The sequence below is a fragment of the Myodes glareolus genome, chromosome 10 (assembly GCF_982192425.1).
Source record: "Myodes glareolus chromosome 10, mMyoGla1.1, whole genome shotgun sequence".
Classification (NCBI taxonomy): Eukaryota; Metazoa; Chordata; class Mammalia; order Rodentia; family Cricetidae; genus Myodes; species Myodes glareolus.
The window spans coordinates 29,103,782-29,122,605 of NC_142035.1; the positions used below are offsets into that span (position 1 = coordinate 29,103,782).

Consider the following 18,824-nt stretch of genomic DNA (forward strand, 5'->3'; position numbering starts at 1 on the left):
AGATCCATATCCTCAGTGCTCCATTCTCTTGTCTCACCTGCCTTGGGACAGCAACAGCTCAGAAGGGGCTGGGGCAGTCTTTTATTTAGAAAGGTATAAGCAACACTTCAAAGTGGTGCATTTGGGAAGCAGTAGGAGAAACAAGGAATTAGCCACTTAGGTGTGCAGGGTCTGTCTGCAGCATCCTGCTCTACTGATCTTTGCATTCTGAAGTGATGTCACTCAGGGCTCAGATCCCTGTCTGAGGAAAGGGAACTAAAGGAGAAGCTAGAGTAGGAGGAAATCAGCACAGTGCAGCCCAGCATAGATCCTCAGGAAGTGTAACAGCTGATGTTTGTCATGGAGATCTTGTTCTCCCAGGACACAGTGTTGATCTCGAAGTTGCAGATTGCAGTCTATGATAGGGGAGAGTAGGAAACAATCAGTTAAGATTACAGTGAAAAGGCAAGGGTGAGATGTCAAGGTGGAGTGGGAATCCTATTAAGTCCCAGTGTACTCATACTGACTCTGCACAGTCCATTCATTATTTCTCTCATTGCCCCCAGTCCTTCAGATAGCACATGTCCCTCATTCCAGCAGCTCATGGGATTCTACATTGTCCTTCCTTAGCATAATTCGGGAAGGAAGATATTCAAGATGAGGCACAGAATCCTCAGAGTCAGTCCAAAGAATAAGACTCAGGGTCTCTGGGTTTCTTTACCTCCAGAACCTGGACCAGCACTAAGAGGGTCATGAATGAAGAATGAGGGGTATGAAAAACCCTTCTTAAAATGACAGAGTAAAGGGAGGGGTGACAAGAGGCACGCAGCTTTCTCCAGAACCATAATACTTCAAAAACTATCTCTATCCCTACAAAGATTAGGAGCATAAGGGGCAACATTGGAGCATTTCACCTAGAGGGCTATAGTCCCTGCGGTATCATCTGGGCAAGGGACTCAGGCTGGGATTGAGTAAAGTTCCTCCTGTCCAGAAACTACCCCTGAAGCTGACTCCATCATCTCAGCAGGCAGCATTCCTCAAAGAGGTAACACTCCAATTCCCAGGGAAAATTCACTGAGCAATGTAATTAACAGTATGGCCAAATATACCCACTCCTCTATCACTGGGCATCAGCATGTATTTGTATCATCATAAACTGACATCATAACATCCAAACAAACCTATTCATGTATCATCATACCCAGTAACAAATGCATGCTTACAGAAACATGCACACACACTAACATACACACACAAACACACAGAACTGCATAAAAACCATCCCAGATGCATATGCACTCATAAACCTACAGGTTTACACACACCCCTGCCTGCAGGATAACTTCTGCAGGTTTTAGTCCATTTTCATACCTCCTTCTCATATGGCTGTTCATTGAAGGGGCAATCAGCCAAATCAACAAACTGGCCTTTGGTACATGTGGTTCGTCCTAACTTAATTCTCAAGTAGAAGTTCTTTCCAACAACGACCTACAGTGAAAAGAGTAGGATTACATACGTTTCCGTAGTCAGGTTCATAGGACCCATTCATCTTAGATTACAGAGTTAATGTGTTAATAGCTTCATCCATGAACTCCCAGAACTATCACACACTAGCTACCTTTCAATAGGGTAGCACAGGAATGGATTGCACCTCATTTTCTTCTGATCAAGTGTTAGAGGGTACCGTGTGCTTCTGAGAAAGCAGTATCAGAACATGGAAAGCAAAAGCCAAGGAATGACCATTGCTTCAGTGGGCTCAAGGAGTGAAGACAAGTTCTACAGAGATATCCAGGGGTGGTAACCACTTCCCAGGGTTGCTCTAAGAACAACAAAGAGCTCTGGGTTGCACACAAGACCAACTCAACCCTGCTGACCGTGACTTTTGAGACAATGTAAGTGGCAAACTCTAGGAAGACCTCAGGTTGATGACTCACCTTCAATTGTATCCCCACTACAGTGCACATCCCATAGGATGCCTAGTCCCTCCATTTACAAGTCGTTATCAAGACTTGTTTCTTTATAGGGCAGGGAAATGTGGGATGTTTGCACATGAAGATGATTTAAGCCACAAGGAAAGTGGCCCAAACTGCCCTATCTTTTAGTGTGATTGTCTATGATGATATTGTTGAAGTGACATCTTGAAAAAATCTTTCATTGGTTTGTAATTAGAGATGTTTTTAACCCTTTCCTTGCACTAAGCATCCCAGATGAACTTGTCAGGAAGGGAAAAAAAACCAGGAGCTTAGGTACCTGGAAACAGAGCTCTAGTTCTTGCCTTGAAGAATCAGAAGCAAGGTTCTCAATATTTCTCTTCCTGAATTCCTCTCCTGTGAAGCTAGATCCACAGAGTCTATGGTCTATACCTCTCCTGCATTTCCCCCAATGGCATTATACAATGGAATGGTCCAACAAGGACCTTGAAACCTGGGAAGGACATAATATGTTCAGTTTCTGACCCTAATTGGTTGCTGGAAGGGAAGTAGGACTGATCTGGAGTTACCTGAATGTTCAAAAAGGAAGAAAAATGAGATTTACACATATGTGTGTGGATCATGTTATGGCTATATTGCTATGGGCTCACTGAGATTAGATATAATATAACCCACATAATCCCCAGCCATCCTTTGAAGCTGACCTTAAAAATAGGTTTTATTGCTGGCTCTGATCCCTTCTTATCTTGGTAACTGCTTTACTTGATGAGGGATAATTTCATGCTGTAGAGGCAGAATCCACTAAGGTATTGTTTATATAGAGGGAGAGAATGTCTGGGGTATTGGCCATAATATTCCCATATTAAGATAATGGCACCAACTCCAGTGTTCCTCCCCAAGATACTCAGGGCCATCATGTACACAATGACAAGACTTATTATGATAGTTTGAAGGTATTTGCCTAGTAGATTTAGGAGGGTTCCTGCCTAGTGACTGTTATTAATTTGCCGAAACGTTAGAGCATTCAGACTGAGCACCAGTCAACAGCATCATGTATTCCTTAGAGATAGGAACTCCTGAGAAATGTGTCCTCATAGGATTATATCATGGAGCATTCTAAAGAAGTACACAAGCTAAAAGGGCTAGAGTGCTCCTGGGCCATAGCATTGTATACAGAGCATATTACTGAGCAAGATCTCCTTGAGTAGAACATGACTGTTTGCTACAACTGAATGGATCCTTCCATATTTCAAGGTCAGGGAAGCTGAGAAGAGGCTGTCAGAGGGAAGGAAGATACTTAGGAAATTGGATAAGTATATCAGCCTAAACTGGGGATGTCAATCATCACATCAGTAAACTGAGTGAATCTGTAATTGTGGCAACTGAATTTGTCTGTTGATTCCTGATTTTGTAAATGCAATCTGGCATTGTACAGGAAACCCTTACTTTCAAAAACTGTTCTCGGAAGGGAGTATTTATTATCAATGCATTCAAAAGCTAACTGCTCACAATCCCACACTCTACTACACACAACTTGAGACAATGTGAAGACCGGGCCAAGTATGGCTCAATGTTACATAGAGGAGAAGGAATTGCATTAAAACTGTGTTGTACTCTTTGGCTACTCTGAAAATTTGCCCCTGTAGCAATACAAAGTGTGTGTGTGTGTGTGTGTGTGTGTGTGTGTGTGTGTGTGTGTGTTGTGCACTAATGAAGAAGGAAGGGAACAAGGCTGGAGAGAAGTCAGGAGTACATATGGAGGACTTAAGTATAGTACAATTCTTGGTACCAATAAAGCAGCTCTTAAATGTTTGTAATTCTGTTCTTTTCTGCCTCACAAGTATTCTCTCTCTCACTCTCCCCCCCCGCCACACACAGATCATACACATACATATACACAAATACTTTAAACAATGATGATTATTGTTTCTTGGAGAGACACAGAAGTTGAGGCTATGTAGGAGAATAACGGAGTGATAGGGGATACCAGCAAACACTGTATTTCATCCCACTACCCTTGACCAGGGACCCACCTGCTGACCTGCGCTCATCACTTGTATTGGCTTGCTAATGTACAGGTCATTGGTCAAATCATTGTAGGTTTCGACAGCAAAGTCCACCGCTTTCTTCACCTCCTCATCGTTCAGGTCAGCAGGCTCCACACCTCCCAATGCCTTCTGATTGGCCTCAGCATTAGTACTGGTTACAGGACATGCAGCTATGACCAGTGTCAGGGCTAGAGCAGCCCACAGGGACAATGAGAGGCTCTGGTTGCTGATCATGGTTGATTAGAGTGGAGCTGCAGTGGAGCAGAGGAATAACAGTCCAGAGTGTGCTGTCCGGCTTTTTAACCTACAGAGTCAATAGCCCAGGACCTCCTCACTCCACCCGGACTGGCCCCACTCCTAACCCTCCTTTCCCCAGACTTACCCAACCCTCTTTGTTTCTCCTCTTCTTCCACCTCTGGGATCTCCTTTCCCCAGTCTTGACACCTTCTCTTTTGTCTTTTCTTTTTCCACTGCCACTTATGTCTTCTCCCTATTCTTCCTCCTTATGAGTCTTCCAGCTAAGATCTCCTGTATCCGTGTCACCTTTGTCTGCACAAATAAATCCTTACACTTTTGGCTTTGAAAAGCATGTGTTTGAGCTCAAGTTCTTCTAAAGATATTAATGTCAGCTATGCTCCCTGAGGTCTTTGCAGGTCAGGGGCAGACACAATACCAATACCCAGAAATCTCCAGTTCCAGGATGTTATTTCAGAAGTTCCAGAGACAACCAGTGCCCTTTCCTGGGTAACTTCTTTGCCAAATGTGTGGAATTAACCATTATTTAGGAAAGAACAAATGATTTCCTTTATACAACTAACAGGTATCAGTCAGAGCACTCAATAAATAAACTTCACCCTGGGCCTGGATCTCTAGAAATTAAAAAAAAAGATTCTGATAACTAAGCATTATATATAACATTACAGATGGCAGCTCTATAAGAAAGGACATGAACCAAATATAATTTTAAATTCTCTAGTAAACATTAAAAAATGTATGAAGAAGTAGGTGAAATTTTCAATATATTTTTATGACTAAGCATATCAAATGTTATTTCACCATGTAGGAATAAATCTTTACAGATATCTTATGATTCTTGGTGCACATATGCATTAAATCTTTGGATTATGTATTCGTACTGCTAGAGCATATAGTCCTTCAGACTGTACCTACTTCTAGAAATTCATGACAATGTGTACTAAAACATGATATACTACCACCAAGTAGCTTACATTCCTTGGTGCACATATGTATTAAATCTTTGGATTCCGTGTTTGGACTATTATGGCAGATAGTATTTCAAGCTGGACTTATTTCTAGCAACTCATGACTGTGTGTACTTAAACCATAATATAGTACAATCAAATAGTAGGCTGTGTTCTAGGGAGAATCAATTAAGTTCGGGAAAGTATAAGTGCATTGCTTGCTGTAAATGAGAAAGAAGGGAAGCCAGAGGGAAACAGGTTCCACTGGATCCTTGCGGGGGAGTGACTTTTGAGATCTTGAAAGGATAAGAGCTTCTGTCTACGGCACTGAACTAGAACTGCAGACTGATATTATGACCCTGAGACATAACAGGCCTTGCCTCTTCTAGAAACAAGGATCCCTGGTGGACATCTGAGAAAGAAAGGGGAATTATATGGTCTTTCACCCTGGCAGGTGTAAGTACAATGTAGGTGGGATGTGGATCAAGCTGATGAGAGGGCAGATATATGAATGCTCGTGTATGGTCTGTTCTTGCTTCTTCACTCAGTGAGTCTCAGTGTGATCACAGCATTTTCCCCTCTGTTTGGAACACTTACCTGGTGTTCCTGAACTCACTAGGACGAAGACAAGTTAACATAGGATGAATGTTCCATTTTGCAAGGAGGAATATTAGTGAGTACATACATCTGTGACACCCCTCCAACAATCCTAGGTAATATGCTCAGAAAGCTCTCTGGTGCCTGATCACACCCAGAGGTGCGCCTGAAGGTGTCTGTGCCTGAAGACTTGCCATTGCTTCTACCTCTCGACTACTAGGAAACAAATTTTCAGCAGTGTTTTTAGGTGCCAGTACCTCAGGGCTCTTTTTTCTTAACTCAAATTGTCAGTTCTCTTTTGCAATGAACCACAGGTGCTGGAAACCTGACTATGGGCATGAAGGGAATGAAGAAATGACAAATGCATAGACACATGTAGAGTGAACCTGGGATCAGGTGCAGCTTCTAACCACTACCCTTAAGTGTGTTTGTTGGGTACAGCAGAAGTTTGGGGGTCAAATTGCATGGGAAGGAGGTTTCTGTCGGAGAGCAATCTCAGGCTGTGAACATCAGAGAGATGCAAGCAGTCGTTGCCAGTCTTTTCACACTTATCAATTGCTAATAAACACTCTTAAATGGACTCCCAAGAAAAACTTTGCCATTTTCTTGAGTTGGCCCATATGGGTCATACTTTCTGGATTATCCTATAGGTCCAAGGCCTGGGAAACCAGAAAATAGCTATGTTCATGTCAAAATACACATTAACTCAGGACTACATTCACTTGGGGCTTCATCTGCTCTCTACCCTTGTTCTCCTCGTGTGTATAAACATTTTAAGCTTGCTACTCTGTGGGTTGATCCAAATTCAGGTTAGAACAGTGAAGGCCTAGTCTGACATGTATCCCTGAGACTGAAATTGGTATAAGATATTTTGAATAGACAGTTAGTTCATTTATTCTTTTGATCGTGTCCTTTGTATAGAATAATGATGTTGTTACAAAAGACCTTAGAAGGAAGACATCCCATGTTGTAGAAACACCAGGTCATGCTTAGTTGATTAAATGGCACCAAGGACAGTCTTAAGAGTGGTGGGGTGGTGGTCAGCTGACATCTGTTTTGCCCTGCTCTGGCCTTGGGGCTGGTATTAAGTGAGAGCTGGCCAGCAGGAATTTAATAGAAAGATTCTAACAGCCCTGCATATAAAGATACAGAGGAATCAGCAGGAGCTAAAGTAGAAGCTATAACACATGATACGGAATATACAGTTGAGACAGTCAAAGAAGGTTGTTTTAGTGAACAACAGCTTCTTAATGTGGGTGAGACTGCTTTAGATTAGAGGAAGCTGCCTAGGAATTGTGCAGCTTGTATGGAGAAGTCCAGGTCTAATTTCAAAGCTTCGAAGGACAGATTTATTCTCTTATTAGGAGTCAATGTTGTTAGTGACTAAAGTGACTAAATAGTGGAGGGCACTGTTCTTTGTTGTCTTGAAATTTGTTGTCTTAAGATTACACCAAAGCATCACCATTCCAGGATGGCAGGACACCCATTTACAACACGGTTCAGTGAGTATTTGAAGCCCATATTGAGTCCTACTGTTCCAAAACATTCCTTTTAAAATATCAGTGGTCACGGGCATTGCACTTTGTCATCTAAGGGGTCTGACAGAGGTGGATTAAAGTAGTGCAGGTTCTAAGCCACTGGTAACATCTGTTCTACAGCCCATGCATCAGTGTCTTTTAGACATCCAAACCTTATTATTTACTTAATCCATTTGTAAGGCTGTAGCCATGATTAGCATTGACTCTCTGATATTGATACCTGAGGTTCACCAGAAGCAATCAAAATAGCAAGATAGGTTTCAACTGAGGGAATATAATTTTTTCTCTAAAGGGCTAGTAAGAGTTTATATTCTTCATTCCTCAAATTTGGTTTCTTGACTATAACAGGTGCTGTAGATGCATTATATTAACAATAAGATAGCAACTTCTAAAATGTTATCACACACCAGATTTTTCTTAGTTTTTTAAACCTAGAGTTGTCTTATTTTATTGCTTTATAAATAATACAATTCAAAATTTCCTCCTCCTCCCCTTCTCCCTTTACCCTCCTGCTCCCTCACTGACCTGTGAGAAGTCCAAGTCCCTCCCCACTCCATCCCAGCCTAGAAAGGTGTGCATCCATGCAGTCTAGGATCCCAAAAAGCCAGTACATGCAGTAGAATCAAATCCCAGTGCCATTATCATTGGCTTCTCAGTCAGTCCCCATTGTCAGCCATATTCAGAGAGTCCTCTTGAATTTCTTTCTTCAAAGCCTCAAAGTTCTTGTCAAGTAGATCTTTCACTTCTTTGGTTAGTGTTACCGCAAGGTACTTTATGCTATTTGTGGCAATCGTGAAAGGTGATGTTTCTCTGATTTTCCTATCTTCTTCTTTATTTTTTGTATATAGGAGGGCTACTGATTTTTTTTTGAGTTGGTCTTGTATCCTGCCACATTATAGAAGGCATTTATCAGCTGTTGGAGTTCTTTGGTAGAGTTTTTGGGGTTGTTTAAGTACACTATCATATCATCTGTAAATAACAAAAGTTTGACTTCTTCCTTTCCAATTCGAATCCCCTTGATCTCCTTATGTTGTCTTATTGGTATTGTTAGAACTTCAAGCACTATATTTAAGAGATATGGAGAGAGTGAACAGCCTTGCCTTGTTCCTGATTTTAGTGGAATGGCTTTGAGTTTCTCTCCATATAATTTGATGAGTGTCGGCTCACTGTGTATTGCTTTTATTATATTTAGGTAAGATCCTTGTATCCCTAATCTCTCCAAGACCTTTATCATGAATGGGTGTTGAATTTTGTCAAATGCTTTTTCAGCATCTAATGAAATGATCATGTTTTTTTTTCTGTTCAGTTTGTTTATGTGATGAATTACATTGATAGATTTTCATATGTTGAGCCAGCCTTGCATCTCTGGGATGAAATCTGCTTGATCATAAGAAGGCTGAATTGGGGGATCCTAGGACCTCGCAGATGGAAAGGAGTGCTTGGGGACAAGATGGAATGGGGTAAATAGAGAAAGCCAGTAGCCGAGATGATGTCCCCCACCCCCGAATAGCCAGAAACCAATTAGGGAACTGAAGGGGGCCTGTACTCAGTTCCCAGGACGATCCAGCTAGATGGGCATACACTTACCCCTCCAATTGGATTTCCTCAGTACCAGATCAGGGCCTGTGCTGGGCCAAGGACCTTACAGTCAGCCTGTCTTTCTTTAAGTAGGCACTCTACCTACACCTTTTTACCATTCTTTGATGACATCATGTGTAACAATAATCCATTGTTTACATCATGTTACATTCATGAGTCTTATGATCCAATCAACTCTGGAAAAGCCATCACACAAGCCTATAGGAAGCTTTTTTTAAATAATCATTTATCCACTTCTCAGTCAAAGATGTTGAAAATACAGATGACACATTGAAGTTTGCTATTCATTAACTCAAGTACGATAAATGTAAAGTCCATAGGCCAATAAGGTCCATGGAACCTGGGAGGCTTTCAGTGTGTCCAAGGTAAAATCTTGTAGCAGGAGGAGCTGGGCTTTTGACTCCTTTGATATTCAGGAAATCCAGGAACGATATCTGTACACCGACTCTCCATGAAGCATTGATGTGTCTCTTATGTGCTTAGTAACACCCACATGTGGGCTTTTGAGAAGCCTTCTGTGGATATCATTACAGTTGGAAGGCATTTTTTTCCCAGACAGGGTTTTGAAGTAGCTATGAAGAAAGTCCTGGACTTCACTCTGTAGACCAGGCTGTCTTTGAACTAATAGAGATTGGCCTGCCTCTGCCTCCTGGGTGCTGTGATTCAAGGCATGTACGAACACTGCCTGGTTTGAAAGATATTTCAATAGCATGAAGCACTATTTGTTTAAATTCCAAATTACATGAAGTTTGACCTTGTGGCCTATCAGTCCAGATGTTGGCTTCTCATTCTTTTTTAAGCGGGCTCCTTTATCCTTTGAGGGCAAACTTCATGCTGCTGTATCCAGGTGTTGTTCAGAGTGGTCCTCTCTATAAGTTTGGAAGGATCACCCAGCCTATCACCCAAGGATTATATCTAGAAAAAGCATCAGCAGTTTCTTGAAGCTCATTCCAGAGAAACTACAGAATCGCATGTAAAAGAAGCTAAGCTTCTTACAATAGTCGGTAGCCTTTTCTAGGAAGACTCTGATGAGAACATAAGCAGTCATCTCTATTCAAACTTGAGGAAGCACTGGCTCAAACAGAATAATATTTAGTTTACATAGTCCTTTGTTATGATTGATGGGATCATCATTACATGTTATTCATGTATCAAGTAACTAGAGAATACCTAGGTTGTCCCAATTTAGGGGGACCATTATGTTCATGACACTGAAAAACACAGGCTCATAGACATATCTTGATAGAACTTTGACAGAACTAAGGTTTGTAAATCTTAGCAGAAACAGATCAGAAAACAGTTGGCCAATATAAAAGAAAAACTATCTGAAAGAAGTTATTATTGAACCTCAACAAACTGTTATTTTTGATTCATGAAAATCAAATTTTACCTTATAAAACCTTACTTCTGTATAAAGTCTGGTAGGAAATGTACACTAAACAGTTTGATATTCAAACATTTAGGGAACTAGTTATCCATATATACATGGCCCTGGAATTGGAGGATGCTGTCATGAACTCAGAACATTGTAATAGTGAATGGATACAAGAAGGTTTATCAGGGACCTTCTGTACTATAGTTGTGGTTGTTCGTAACTTTGACCATAGCCAGGATAATAATTAAATGAAAAATTTTAAAACGATCATGTGTTTAAGGCAACTTTGATGGTGATTTGTTCATTTTCAAGGTCACTTAATTATCTGCTGACAATACCCCAGACTCCAGAAGGCAGAGGATCCTACATTCATTTGAAAGATCCTGAGTTGAAACTCTAAGTATGTGGCTGGAAAGTCTAGCAACAATAGACTTGCACCCACGTACAGAGTGCCATTTAATTTTCAATATAGTCTAATAAAGTTGTTTGTGTTAGGAGAATCCAGTCTACACAGGCTTCCAGATTATAGCAAAACTTTGAGATCAAGGTTTAATTAGAGACAAATTCATGCTGATTATGTTATTCTGTCCACCTCATTTCCCAGTTACGAAGCACACTGAACTACAGTTTAGAGCTAAGCAGCAGGGAGAAGTGAATGCTGGACTAAGGAGACATTTTTTCCCCTCTAAGTGTCAAATCCAGGCTTCCTCCCTTCAAGGGTGTTATCCCTACTCTTAGACATTTTGCATTTCCTCAGCACAGCTCAGGGGAAGTTAATGTTGTCTTCATCATTCTTGTTTATAAAATGTTCAGTGATTCTGGGACTCCTTCTTGATACTGGAATTCTCGGTGCTACTCAGCAGTAAGTGGCCCGGCACAAGGTTTGGAGCCAGTATATGATTCAGAGTCACTATTTGTATGGAAAGCAGATGTAGTGGAGCATGTAGCAAGCAAGCTGTGGACTTTTTTGTCTTGCATTGGGTCTCTGGCTGGATGTAGAGCTGCAGTGAGCATGGTTGAGGAAATGAGTATAGACTGGAAATCAGCCTCCTTTTACATCTGTACTCCTTGTCAGGGTCCCATACTTTTGCCCTTGGAACTCCTTTTCCTGTTCCTCCCTTCTAGAGTTTCTCTCTTTGCACATTTCTCTTACAGCCCAGACCTGACTCCTCTTTTGTTTTTTTCTGCTTCACAGCTGGAACTCTTCCCCCTACGCTTGGCATCTACTCTGTGTCTCTTCTCTTTCTCATTCTCTCACAGCTCCATGTTATCCCCTGATCCCAGATTTCTCCACACATCATCTCCTTCCATTTCTGAACTCTCCTTGGTTGATCAACACATGTACACATGTACACAAGGTGTCACTGTTTTCTGGCCTTCAGACTTCTATAATGTCATTTCTATAATGTCCAAAATCAGCTCTTGTTGCCTGAAAAGTTTTCTCATTGAGGTTCTGACACGGCAGAATAATCTAGGATCAAGGTGATGATATCCCCATGGAAGAATGGTGTTTCAGGGGATCCAGGAAAATGTTAACTTGAAGCACAGACAGGACATTTTTTTCATTACTGAAAACTCGATGGACTAGAGGAGACTTTCATATAGTTTACATAATTGTTTCTCTGTATCATGTAAGCAAGCAATTGCCTATTAATCAGAATATCTAGTGACTGTATTGTCTTTTGAGAGTTTCTATGGCCTCAATGGCCAACATATTATTAGAAGGCTTCAATACTATGCATTATGATATTTGTTTAATTATGCAGTGTTCCAATTGACAAAATTTTCTATTCATGAATTTTTTCTTATTTTACACTCTTTATTAATTCCTACATGCATGCATGCATACATACATACATATGCACACACATGATTAAGTTATTTGGTTTCCATGTTTTTCATGTCCCTAACCCATAGGCTGAACTCCCTGTTTAACACTGTCCATTCCTTTAATTTCCCTTTGTCTCTTCATAGTACTTATACTGTACTCTCTTCCAATCCTTTACTGATGAGCCTTCAAGGAGCACTTTCTACTATCATGGCTTTTTTCTTAGAGTTCATATGGAAAATAGAAACTTAGAGATCTAACATAAGGGATAATATGCAGCATTTTATATTCTCAGGCTTGAGTACCTTTACTATATTACATTGAAGTTTCATCCATTTACTTTAAATTATATAATCTCATGTTTTTTTTAATCATAATAAAATTCCATTGAGGTTTTGTGTCACATCATTATCATCAACTAATCAAGGGTGGGATATCTAAAGAGATCTTTCTTCCTACCTTTCATGAATAAAGCAGAAATGAGTAGCTATGTATATAAGCTCTTGTGATCAGATATAGAGGTCTTTGGTGTAGAATTCTAATGGAATATTTGGGTTATGAAGCAATTTTCTTTCGACATTTCTGAGTAGTCTCTATAATGTACCAGTTACATTTGCATAAACAATGAATAAGTGTTCTTTCTTCTCATTTTTTATGGACTGTTTGATTAATGATAGTGAATCTGACTGAAGTGAACTCTCTTCTCAATATTAGTTTAAATTTCATTTTCCTGATTACTGATGTTGTTCGGCTATCTAAATGTTTCTTAGATCCTCAAATATCTATTTTCAAAAATAGTGCTCTGCAGATCCGTATCCAAAAACACTTTCTAATTATGGTTCTCAAGAAAGTAGCATTGGAGGGCCCACATATCACTATAATACAGACTACGAATGAAAAAGTCATAGGGAACTGAAACAAAAGTGAAACATTGCAAGCAATCACAGTAAAACCATGAAGTAGTATAATGTTGTTCAGTGTAGTACTTAGCCTCTTAGCTATAACAATATGGAGATTACAGAATACTGCAAAACAAATAGAAGTGAGTAACTCAAAGTTGTACCATGGTTGTATCCATTCGAATGACATGTTGCTCTCCACAGAAGCCCATAATGATTTGCAAGAAAACACCTAGACCAAAAAGACACTTTCACCAAATGTTAAAGCACAAAATTAAAATAGAAAATTCACAGACTTTTATACAGAAAATAATAAGGAAAATGTGAAGGAAGTCAGAGAAACATGACAGAAGTGCTTCTAGAGGAAGTCACTCTCAAAATGAACCTCAACAAAGAGGAAAAGATTTCTGAATTAAAAACACCAAAACATTTTAGGATGAATTCAAGGAAGGTCCTACAGATGGGAGGAACTCTTGTGATAAAAGATTGTTGAATTTAATATTGTGAAAATGACTGTACAAATTAGCTTTCTCAACTTGACAACTTAGAGTCATCGGAAGTAAGTCCCAGGAGAAACAAATGGGTAGAAAGCATGTCCGTGGGCACATTGGCACAGAGTATTTTATTTTTAAAATGATAGAGAGTTTTTGAGCAGCGACAAGCAGCACCATTTCTAGGGCACATGATCCTGGGTTGTGTTTGTTTGTTTGTTTATTTAGTTATTAAAAATTTCCACCTCTTCCCCGCCTCCCTTTACCCCCCCTCATACCTCTCCCTCCCCACCTTCCCCTTCCCCTATAGTCTTAAGAGCAGTCAGGGTTCCCTGCCCCGTGGGAAATCCAAGGTCCTCCCCCCTCCATACAGATCTATAAAGGTGAGCATCCAAATAAACCAGGCTCCCACAAAGTCAGTCCATGTAGTAGAATAAAAACCCAGTGCCATTGTCCTTGGCTTCTCAGTCAGCCTTCATTGCCAGCCACGTTCAGAGTGTCCATTTTGATCACACACTCCATCACTCCCAGTCCAGCTGGCCTTGGTGAGCTCCCATTAGATCAGTCCCACCGTCTCAGTGGGTGGACACACCTCTTATGGTCCTGACTTCCTTGCTCATGTTCTCGCTCCTTCTGCTCCTCATTTGGACCTAGGGAGTTAAGTTCAGTGTTCCAACGTGGGTCTCTGTCTCTATCTCCATCCATCGCCAGATGAAGGTTCTATGGTGATGTGCAAAATATTCATCAGTATGGCTATGGGACAAGGTCAGTTCAGGCACACTCTCCTCTGCTGCCCCTCAGGAGACAGGGGACGTCTAATGGGACGTCTTAAAACTGAGAAGCTTTTGTAAAGCAAAGGACACTGTCACCAAGACAAAAAGGCTAGCTTCTGACTGGGAGAAGATCTTCACCAACCCCTCATCAGACAAAGGTCTGATCTCCAAAATATACAAAGAACTCAAGAAACTAGACACTAAAACTCTAATTAACCCAATTAAAAAATGGGGTACTGAACTGAACAGAGAATTCTCAACAGAAGAACTTCAAATGGCGAAAAGACACTTAAGGTCATGCTCAACATCCTTAGCGATCAGGGAAATGCGAATCAAAACAACTTTGAGATACCATTTGACACCTGTCAGAATAGCTAAACTCAAAAACACCACTGATAGCCTATGCTGGAGAGGATGTGGAGTGAGGAGAACACTCATCCATTGTTGGTGGGAATGCAACCTTGTGCAGCCACTGTGGAAATCAGTGTGGCGGTTTCTCAGGAAACTGGGAGTCAACCTCCCTCAGGACCCAGCGATTCCACTCTTGGGAATATACCCAAGAGAGGCCCTATCATACTACAAAAGCATTTGTTCAACTATGTTCATAGCAGCACTATTTGTAATAGCCAGAACCTGGAAACAACCTAGGTGCCCCTCAATAGAAGAATGGTTAAAGAAGGTGTGGAACACATACACATTAGAGTTTTACTCAGCGGTAAAATACAATGACATCTTGAATTTTTCATGCAAATGGATGGAAATAGAAAATGCTTTACTGAGTGAGGTAAGCCAGACCCAAAAAGAGTAATATGGTATGTATTCACTCTTAAGTGGATTCTAGCCATAATTAAAGATCTTTGAGCCTACAATTCGTGATCTTAGAGAAGCTAAATAAGAAGGTGAACCTGAAGAAAATTATATAGTTATCCTTCTGGATATTGGAAGTAGACAAGATTGCCAGGCAAACTTGGGTGCACAGGGGGTGGGGGTGGATGTAAGGGGACATGGGTAGAGAGAAGGGAGAAGGGGAGGATTGGGGATAGCTTAGGGGAATGGGATGGGTGGGATGCAGGAAGGATGGATATGGGAGCAGGGAAGTAAATATCTCAACTAAGGGAGCCATTTTAGGGTTTGCAAGAGACATGATTCTAGAGAGGTTCCCTGGGTTGTGTTTTAAAACACTATACCAGTCAAAGAATCAACCACAAAGAAGCATTTGGTTCTTTGACTTCTAAAATGGTTAGAAGTCATTAACCATTGACTTCTAAATGGTTCTTTAGAAGTTTCTTGACTTCTAAATGGTTTCTTGACTTCTAAATGGTTTCTTGACTTCTAAAGAATGATGCTAATAATTTATGTAATGAAAGCAGCTTGACATTTGCACTATTAGAGTGAAAACTATTTCAATAGGTTGTACAGAGAATTCTTTTGGCAACAGTAAGATTGAATATTCATGGGTCCACAAATTTATCATCCTTACAGGGAGCATACTGGATATTGACCCATGAAACTTTTGACCTCTCAGGTTCCCAATAAGAAAGAGTTTTAGGGAAAGAAAAAAATTCAGGTTGGAAATTATAAGACTTTGAATGCCAAAGATAATCAACCTGGGAGATCTCAGAAATAAAAAGGATAAAACCTGTGTAGCAAGCTACAGTGAAGGGATACCCTGAAAATGTAAGAGACTTAAAAGTAGAAGAGACACAGAAGAGATGAAGAACTAGAATGAAGAATTGCCTGCTATTGAAGAATAATGGACCAGGAAGTGCTGTGTGAAGAATAAAGAAACAGACATGGATGCAATAGGAAAAAGAGAGCCAAAGAAGTAGTGAGTGGGAGGTTGTCAAACATCCTAGACAAGCTAAGAGAGATAGCACCAGAATGCCAGGTTTTTCTCATTGCCTAATCCATATTCTCTTCAGCTCCATACCCAGTCTTGAATCCTAGCTTAAGTCTAAGAAGACTATGATTTACATTATCCATATTCCACTGATCCTGTTGAAAACTCTCATCCCAGCTCTGAACCTGATGCTTTGATTGGTGCTTAGGGGAACTTATAGAAACATCCGGTGATTTTTGGTGTAGTAGAAGCCAGTATTCAAAAGGAGTAGAGCCAGGAATTACTGGTTTGTTGCCAGTGATTACACTGAGATGAAGAATGGCATGATTCAAAGTATTGTCAACATACTGTATGTCCAAAATTATTAGGTATAGAGCCATAATATTGAGGGTTTTGTTTTTTAACTAGAATATATATATATATATATATATATATATATATACATACACACACAAACAGACACATATATACATATACATATTTGTATGTTTATATACACACAGCACACACACACACACACACACACACACACACACACACACATATATATATATATATATATATATATATATATATATATATATATATATATCTCCATATTCTAGCCTTAACATATCCTTGCTGTACTTCAGGCTGTAACTGCATTTGATTTGTAACCAGTAGCTCAAGTGCCTCTGTGGGCCAGGTGCCCATCTAACCTTGTCTCTATATGAACTTGTATTTAGGGATATCTTGGTAGTTGGAAGCCCTTCAAGATGAGTTCTTACCCTTATCATAGCACAATATTGGCACTTTTAAACCGGAGAGTTCTACAATTGACCACAAAACAGGTGAGCTCATGCTTGCTTCTTGGGGAACTTCCCAGCCAATTCCTGTCACTGAATCCACACTGCAGTCTTCCAACATGCTCTCTGTTGTAACATCCTCCTGGGCATGTAATCCATGTGAACTCCCCACTAAGAGACAGTTCCATAGCTCAATCTTACTCCAAGGAGCTTTAAGTGCATAATCTGTGAAGTGGGCTTCATTTAGTTCTAATACTGACTGTAGGTTTACCACAGAGGCAGGTGGAGCAGTAGCACAGAGCCTCCCTTTCAGGTCTTCACTCTTTGTTTCAGTGGAATCCATGGTCATTTTTGGTCCAACATCCTCCTCCATGCCTGGCTCTGGTTATGTCATCTTGTAGGATTTTGATGTAAATTATTTATGTATTACTGGGACATATTCTTCATCTCTGCTTACTCTACTTACTAAACCTTACTTTCACAAAAGTGAAAAAGACAGTAATAATTACTTATGGATTTCCTGGGAACCTGAGGTTTAGAGGTCATCATGTCTTTTCCGTGACTTAGACATAGGTCAGTCACTATTCTTTACGTTAGACTTCACATAATCTATATACCTTTGAGTCAATATTTTTTGAAATATAACAGCGGAGGATTTGGGGACACAGCTTAAGTCTCTCTTTACTTTCTTGGAATCATTGTGCCTACATAAGAACTTCCAAACCCACTGCTGCTCTTCTTCAAATATGACTCCTGGATATCAAATATACAGCAGAAATTCCCATGGAGAGCTCATGTCAGTGGAAGCCCCCACCATGCCAACACCTCAGTATTAACAGTTTTCTTCACACATCCTGAGAAAGGATTAATCCCTGAATATGCTGGTGATGTTTTTATTAAGCAAAGAATGAGTAGTGTATGTGAGAAATACATGTGAGATTCGAAAATCAAAAACCGAATAAAGAGCATCCTCTAACATGTGAAGTTCACTTTTAGCAGCAGACTCTATTAGGGCTTCTTTTGTTAGTAAACTGGCATGTATACTCAGGGTAGGAGCACTCATCTGTGTGATGAGGCACGGTAGAAACAGGTGAAAGTCCCCAGAGTACAACTTACTCGAATCCTAGGCTCTGGAGCTGATGTTTCTAAGGGATATGTGGTTCATTCAGATCACAGTGTAGACCTCAAAGTCCTATACATATGTCTAAAATATTAATAGAGGTGGTTACTCTGTGCTTATTATAGTTTTAAAGTGAAATGTTCAAGATATCTAAGTGTTAGGACAGAATCTTCCAGGTAAGACACACACGCAAAGCTTCTGACAATTATCCTAAAACTCAGCTAAACTTTGCAGTTTCAGCATGTCTCCTACACATTGTTGTCAATACACAAGATGGCATCTGTTTTTCTCTCTGGCGTACAGTGCTTCTCATCTCCTGGCCAAAACATGGGCCTCTAAGGAGGAGGTAACACACCATGGAAGGGTACAGAATAATGGCAGGGAAACAAATTCATTGTCCTCCATCCCATCCAACCAGTCATCTGGGCCAAGACAGATGAAACAGTGCTGAGAGAAATCCCTCAAATGTGACATGACTCAGAAAGGATTGATAAGGCTTTGCAGCTCTATCAAGAGCCCTTAGATCTGAGTAATATTGAGAAAACTGACACTGGAGTTACGGAGAAACATTGTTGGACACAATAGCAACCAGCAGTATCAGGCAGACACTCAGATTACAATTAAAAAGAGCATCTAAGTTTCTTCCCAGTAAATAACCCTGTGACTTTTCCTTCTATCTAGCTGGCAACATGCATAAGTTCACTAATGCATGGTCCTTGCCTACTTGTTACCCACTTCAACCTACTCAGCAACTTGAACTATTTCTGTGTGTGTATATAAACTCTTCTCCAAGTGACTATATTTATCAACAAACCGACC

The 18,824-nt window shown here is 40.3% G+C and overlaps 1 protein-coding gene across 2 annotated transcripts; it reads right to left on the reverse strand.

Annotated features, from left to right (window-relative positions):
• Positions 1-76: 76 nt before the first annotated feature.
• LOC125401913 (cystatin-D-like) lies at positions 77-8,989 on the reverse strand. 2 transcript variants are annotated; one of them, XM_048436358.3, is made up of 5 exons: positions 8,883-8,989; positions 4,341-4,827; positions 3,944-4,209; positions 1,351-1,467; positions 77-395 (listed from the first exon to the last, which is right to left on the reverse strand). In XM_048436358.3, exons 3-5 carry the CDS (start codon positions 4,190-4,192, stop codon positions 312-314), a joined length of 450 nt encoding a protein of 149 aa, XP_048292315.1. In that variant the 5' UTR covers positions 4,193-4,209; positions 4,341-4,827; positions 8,883-8,989; the 3' UTR covers positions 77-311. The 2 variants fall into 2 exon arrangements, with proteins under 2 accessions (XP_048292315.1, XP_048292316.1); XM_048436359.3 differs by having other exon boundaries at positions 4,341-4,507; positions 8,883-8,972.
• Between the last annotated feature and the right edge of the window lie 9,835 nt (positions 8,990-18,824).